The 7,577-nt window shown below is 35.3% G+C and overlaps 1 protein-coding gene across 1 annotated transcript; it reads right to left on the bottom strand.

Moving 5' to 3' along the window:
* Positions 1 to 506: 506 nt before the first annotated feature.
* LOC132272625 (putative receptor protein kinase ZmPK1) lies at positions 507 to 2,969 on the bottom strand. The gene has a single exon (XM_059773732.1). The coding sequence runs from the start codon at positions 2,967 to 2,969 to the stop codon at positions 507 to 509; it is 2,463 nt and encodes an 820-aa protein (XP_059629715.1).
* Positions 2,970 to 7,577: the final 4,608 nt, after the last annotated feature.

The following is a 7,577-nucleotide window of genomic DNA, read 5'->3' on the forward strand; positions in this document are numbered from 1 at the left end:
AAGGGAGAAGGGATTTTATGAGCTCAAGCATATCAAGAATGAATGGTACTATCTCAACAATTCTTGAGCTAGGATTATATTGTTCCCATTTTTTCTCCCATTGCCAGTGAAATTTTTGCAATGTCAATAATTTGGAGTAGAATAGATTTCAATTTGATGGTTAAAAGTTTAGAAATACATTTGTAAAGCACATTACAGCAAGAAATAACCTAATTTTTTTTGGGAAAGGTGGGGTAGAGGGATCTTAGGATTTAGAGCAAGATAAGTTGCATTTATTTTCCTAAGCATTCTTCCATCTAGCTTTGTTGCTACCACTAAGAAGATAATATCTCGGAAACCAATATATATATATATATATATATATATATATATATAAAGAGTTAATATACTCAATTTTTTAACTGCAATATATGATCCAAATACGTACCAACACCAACTCTTTTAAAAGCCATTACCAAAAGTACCTCCCCTACCTTACTTATGGTGGACCTTGGGTCTTCCTCTACTCATTCCTCAACAAGGAACTCAAATTTCAAACTATCACATGCATCTATAATACAAGGAATGAATGACTTTTCAAACTCATCATTTTCATGATCCAAAAGCATTTCAACTACCTTACTCATGGTGGGTCTTGTATTTTTGTCTTCCTCTGCACATTGCAGAGCCACTCTAACCAGAAGTTCCATCTTATTTTTGACATATTCACCATCCATGGCAGTGCCTATGATTTCTTCGATCCATGATCCATTTCCTGTAGTTTCATGCATCTTCTCTCTCACCCATGTGACCAACCTTCTCTGCTCCATCCCCCCATTATCATCCACGGCATGGACAGTACCAGTTGGGCTTCTTCCGGTTATCATCGCCAATATGACAACACCATAGCTATAGACATCAACTTTGGATGTGATGGGAAGATTAAAAACCCAATCCGGAGCCATGTAACCTCTAGTTCCTCTGATCCTAGAGAAGCTAGAATTACCAATGCTACCTCTGTTGAAGAGTTTAGACAGCCCAAAATCTGCTACTTTGGGTTGGTAATTCGAGTCCAAGAGTATGTTCTGATGCTTTACATCACAGTGTAAAACCCACTCCAAGCATTCTTCATGTAAATAAGCTAGGCCTTTTGCAGTACCAAAAGCAATTTCAAACCTCTTCTTCCAATCAAGTGTGTTGGAAGTTATGTTTTCTGCTAAAGAACCATGCTCCATGTACTCATACACCAAAAGCCTGTGCTTTCCCTCCACACAATAACCCCATGTCTCTATCAGGTTCATGTGATTAAGTCTCCCAATGGTGCTTACTTCTGCTAAGAATTCCTCTTCGCCTTGATTGGCTTCCGTAAGACGCTTTATTGCTGCAACTCTATTGTCAGACAAAGTACCTTTATATACAACACCACTGCCTCCTCTCCCAATCTCTATGCTGAAATTACTCGTTGCCTGCTTAAGCTCAGCATATGTGAATTTTGTGAATCCAGTTCCTACTTGAAGGTAACCTTTCTCAGTTGCATGAGAGCCTTGACGGTTTCTATACAAGACATAGGACACGAGCAAGAAACCAATGATCTCAACTCCTCCACATCCACAGGCGAACCAAAGCATGAACTTCACCGTGCTGTTTTCTTGCTGCTGCTTGTAATTTCTGCAAAGGGGTGTTGTAACTTGTTGCGAGCAATCTAATCGGAATTCTTGAGTGGGCTTATCATAGGAGGAGAGATTAGATTTGGGCAATTTTATGTACATGGTTTCTTCAAATCCCTCTGAGCGATATCCATCGAGCAACAGAGCCTTGGTGTAACAAAGATAGTAACCATTAGTTCTGTCATATTTGAATTGAAACCCTTTGCAATTGCAATTCTGGGAACACTTCTCTTTACACCTCTCGAAGGTTTGATTTGGGAAGTACGCAAGATCCTGGCCATAGAAATCAACATGAGGAAGTTTGATGAAAACAGCCTCCTCATTGCACAAGAGATTGAAATATGGTTCGCAACCATAAGACCAATCTCTGTGATTTTTCATCTTGAATCCCAGTGTGCAATTCCATCTCCTACCTCCTTTACGATGATAAGTGCTCACACTGTTGGGTCCACAAATGCCATGAATGGTGCATGGGTTGGACTTGGCTTGCCATGTAACAACCCAAGCTCTCAACTTCTCATTTAGACTATACAATCTAATGTTGCCATCAACATCAACAGTCAATCTTCTCTTAGGTCCTGTGGCCAAATCTGCAGCCGAGAACTTCAAATTATCAGATGACTTGAAATGGCCATAGGGATCGAGTACTGCAATTCTACTATTGTTGTACGTGGACCTTCCAAGTTCCCATGGTTGCAACCACGGGTTAGGCCAATAAAAGCTGGAGATTTCAAGACCATCAAATTGGAGGCGGAGCACATTGTCACCATCGATATAGAGCTTGTAGAAACCGGAAGAGTAATTGCTTTGGCTTCTTGATGAATCAAGCATTGTGTTTTTGGTGAGTGGTTGTAGAGGAAGAAGAGTATCCGTTGGTGAATTAAAGCTTTGCCAAAGAATTTTACCCTCCAAAGTATGACGAACAAGATTACCAGTATCATAAAGTTCCAGCTGCACCAAAGAAGTCGTCGTGGTTTCGGTGGCCCAAACAATAAGACGATCAGCATCTGTCAAGATAATATTACCAGTTTTTAGCACGGAGAGCTTTGAGCGTCTTCCGTTAACTGGTCGGTCTTGATTGGCCATCCAAACCACCGTGTAACTCCCATCATTCAACGATTGGCTATACCATATTGCAAAGCAATATGCGTTCTTGCCCACCGGATAGAACCCCGAGGAGAAAACGCGGTTCGCTGAAATTAAAACGTTGTTTGGTTTTTCAACAGAGAGGGATAAGCCTTTTGTTATTCTAAGAAGTGTTGAAGATGAAAATGGTGAAGAGAGGAGTAGAGAAACGACAATGAATAAAAATGGAGCACGCATAATGGCTTTAGCTGCTTAGAGTTGTATGTAAGTTATGATTAACTGTTGAAGGCTGATGTGTTAATATATATAATAGATACAGACAATACTCTCATGGAGGTGGAAGAGTTTACACTGCTCATTAAATTCTATGTACTGTTGACCAAGTCTATTAAATTCTATCATTTCCATCTTTTTATAAATATTGGTAGTGCGTAAGTTTGAACCCTTAGATGAAGAGTAACAGAGCAATAGTAATGTTGATGAAAATTGCATAAAGTCACCATTTTAAAGGGTGTATGTTCATTTAAGAGTTTGCTATTGAGTTCTTTGACAAAACACTATAAAAATATAACAATGTCTGAATTTATGCAGTACTGAAAAAATCCCTTACTCTATTGAAATTATTATAATTAGGGTTGTACAAAAAATCGATTGAACCGATAAATCGAATCGGATCGGTAGGTTTGGTTCAGTTTTTTCACGATTAAGCTCTATTTCATATTACGTAGATAAAGAAAATATCTAATAATTATATTATTGTAAAGATTTTATAAATTGTTGTCATTATTTAATTTTATAATCTATTTATTTTAATTAATAAATCAGTGTGATTATTTTAGAAATTTATTTTAATCATCATTTGGAAAATTAATTATTTTTTTATTTTATTAATTATTAATTTTAAATTAGATTTTACTATTGTACTTACCGTTTTACTAGTGTGTGTATATATATATAAGTGAAATGAGAGAATAATAACTAGAATTCGGCCACCTTATTTATGGAGTAACAAAGGGTTGCAAGTTCAAACTTAAAAAAGTGTGACTGTTAAATTAAAACTCAAAAGGTGCGAGCAATGATTCAAATTCGAAGACATTTGAAGAGGCCTGATTCTTATTATGAAGAGTCAAAAATATGCAAATGGTGACTTGTCACTAAGTAATAGTTTTCCTACAATCATGCTAATTTATTCTAGGTAGTCTAAGTATAAAAGGCAACTAAACAAATATACAACTAATACAATATATTTGTCAATAAATGGCGAGATATCATTGACCTTCTCAACAAAAGAAGTTCAAACAAAAATACCACAACATTTAACATTAGAGTAATAATATTTAATATATTCACTTGGAGTATTTGATCACATCTTTTCCTTATTTTTTCCTTTTATCTTGTCTTATGTGGTTAGTTTAATATTTGGATTTCTAAGAGTGCATAAATAATCTTTTTTTTTGAATAGTAGTCAAATAGCTAATATATTTATTAACCAATCGGTCTAGTTTAGATAACATAAGCTATCCTCACCTTTTTGGGGGAGGTTGGGCGTTTAAGTCCCAATGGGAGCAAAAATATATAATAGGTGTGTGTTAGATATGGAATGAAAAACATATGAACAAAATAAAATGTTCTACCTATATTTCTCCTTGTGACTACTAAACTCGGTAACTTAATTAAACTTTCTCACTTTTTAAAGTAGATGTCATGAGTTAGCATCTAAAGGGGCCAAAAAGTGTGAATCGTATGAATTTCTAACCTAGCCATATTTTGATTTGGTGTTTTTTTAGTAGCAACACTTTGCTAATAAATGCATTGCACTTTATTTTCCTTAATTCATTCATGAAAATTAAATATTAGAGACATTTACGTCATTTAATTTTGTTAAAAAAAGGTGTATTTATCATTTGACTAACAATTATAACATCATCTAAAATTAATAGTCAATGAAAATAATAAAAAAAGTGTTAATTTATGTAAAATAACATCATGTGAGATCTGTGGAACAAACTTTACATGGGCAAATTTTAAAAAACATACCCTCCGAAAAACTTTTATTGAACCAAATGGCCATCTTTATCCCCTTGAAAACCGTCTATTATAAAATTCTATGCAATTTATGCATAATAATAGTAGTATGGTGGTATCTCATTTATATTTCAAAATGAGTGGTGATGATTCAAATTTTCAAAGGGACAAAGTAAGTGTGTGAGTGGTGTGTATTTTTCTTGTTAACGGGAGATACATGCATAATAATCTTTTGAGTTTTAATCTGATAGACGACATTTTATTGGCCACAAGTCTTCCAAGATTTCATGTATATATTAAAAACTTGACAATAGATCATAGTGTTGAGATTCGAAAATTAAAGCATCCCAATTGTAACCTTGAATGGTAAATCTTCTTCAAAATCTTATGATTCAATTGAAGAAAAAAAAAAAAAAAAAAAAAGGGGGCATTACCTAGTGGTCTAGTGTTAGCCTTGTAATATCTAGTATAACGGGTGGGTGCTTGCCCATTTACATAAAAGCTTAAACTATTGGGTAGTGTTGTATACTCATCTATTTATATCCATTTTACTTCCCATCCGAATCCGATGTGGAACAAGTCTCCTCCGGTAACATTCTCCCCTACATGAATTCGCAACACCCTCATTGCAGTCGGGCTATCCTACCTACTTGTGTGACACACCCGGATGCCTTCTGAGCCGGGAACTTGGCGTGACACTTGATCAAGGATTGAGTCTGATTCTAATACCAACTGTAACGGGTGGGCACTTGTCTATTGACCCAAAAGCTTAAACTATTGGGTAGTGCTGCATACACACCCATTTATACCTATTTCACTTCCCATCCGAATCCGATATGTGACAAGTCTCCCCTTGTAACACTTTAGTGGAGCGCCTAATATCTCTGGATATTAAAAAAAAAAAAGGATAAAAATAAATTCCTGGGCTAGGGCTTTCATATTATACACCTGTTAGGAACTTTGGACTTAGGACCAGCCCACCTAATTATTGGGCTAGGGCTTTCACTCAATCCAACATTTAAATACCAGTGTTGATTTGGGTTTAAGGCTGTAAACCTCTCAGAGCTCAAACCAGATTTAGGGCACAATGTTCATCATTCAAACACTTTCAGAGAACGAGAGAGAGAGTGATAGCGAGACAAAATCGAATCACTGCAAATCTATGAAGCTCCCCAGGCATGTACTCATCTCTACACTCTTTGCTTTGATTGAAATCATATTATATAGGGTTAAGTGCATTAAACCCCACTAAAGTATGACCCAATTGCAATAAACCCCCCTAAACTAAAAATAACCCCCTAAACTATAGAATTGTTGCATCCTAGGACAATCCATCAAAATTGTTAACGGAAAAAAGTAATTTACTTTTTTGCCCTTAAGGTGAAGGGCAGCTGTTCTTTCATTTTACAACTTAATATGCTGACGTGACATGGCAATCTTATTGACCAATTAAAAAGAGACATCACATCATAAGTTTATATACTATACTACTTGTTATATCTATTTCTCATGGCAAACAATCCTTCCCTTCAGTTATGTTATATGCATGAAACTCTCACAGAATTATATATGTATGTATATATATATAGACTGAGTCATTCCTTGCTAACTTGCGCTTCATCGTTGTTTGATCCAAACTCGGCCATTGAAATCATCTTCATTCTTAATTCCAAACTCAACGGTTGATTTCATCTTGACATCTTCAACCTTATCACAATTGTTTGGTTATATTGATTTCTAGCGCCATACAATCCCTTCATTTGCACATGATTTATTGCAAGAGTTCTCCAACAATTTATCTATTGGGTTTGGATGGATAGGGAGGGACAAAAATAGCAAACTTAAAAAAGAAAATGGTGTCAAAGAGTCGTGGATGGTGATGGGTTTGATTGATATAATAGAGTGAATGAGTACTTAGTAATATACAGAAAGTTGGGTTATGGGTCTCTATCTCATTTTTCTTCATTCTCATAATCGTCGAGCTCCTGGATCTCAATATTTTTGCTGCTTTTGTAGCTGAATGTTGGATTCTTATTCCATGGCTTGCCAGACCCTTTCCGGTCACGTTCCATCCGGAGTTCTTTGATTGGGTTCCAGAAAAACTCTCTTTAATTCTGTATTGTAGAGAGAGAAATAACTTTTTTAGCTCAACATGCATATACACTTTATATTTTTTTCCTCCATTGAAGCTCTGGTCTCTTTCTTCCTTTCTTTCTTGAATTAGTCAGCAAAACAACTCTAAAAGATAGGCAACAGTTCCATCACATTAAAAAATAGTTATCAATCATCATCTTCAATTCCATAAAAGAATGCGAGGATGAACCATTCAAGAGATAATCAAAATTGGGCTTTTTTTCTCTCTACAATACAGAATCTGAATTGGGTTTTTCCAATTTAAACCGTAGAAATAGTGAGTTAAAGAATTAATCAACTAAATGTGGATCGAACGAGAGAGAATGGTTGAGAATTAAGAGTGAACAAAATTTGAGTTTATTCTCTATGGATTTCCATCTGTAGTGCTCTCTGTATATATATGGTTATCTCTAGCTCATATATATATATATATATATATATATATAACATATATCTTTCTATGGGACCAGTACTGTTTTTGTTGTGTTCTAATTTCAGTTGACATGGATCTTCAACTTCCAAGGGAGAGAGAGGCAGAAGTGAGAGAGAAATTTATTAGGGTTATTTGTATATATATGGTTATCTCTAGCTCATATACATACATATATATATATACACACATATATCTTTCTATGGGACCAGTATTGTTGTTGTTGTGTTCTAATTTCCTTTGACATGGATCTTCAA

The sequence above is a fragment of the Cornus florida genome, unplaced genomic scaffold (genome assembly GCF_030987335.1).
Source record: "Cornus florida cultivar Cherokee Brave unplaced genomic scaffold, ASM3098733v1 CherokeeBrave_3.0.0_Hap2_Chr09, whole genome shotgun sequence".
Classification (NCBI taxonomy): domain Eukaryota; kingdom Viridiplantae; phylum Streptophyta; class Magnoliopsida; order Cornales; family Cornaceae; genus Cornus; species Cornus florida.

Excerpts from the sequence above, each read along its gene's own strand:
- LOC132272625 (XM_059773732.1), bottom strand. The coding sequence starts at position 2,969 with ATGCGTGCTCCATTTTTATTCATTGTCGTTTCTCTACTCCTCTCTTCA.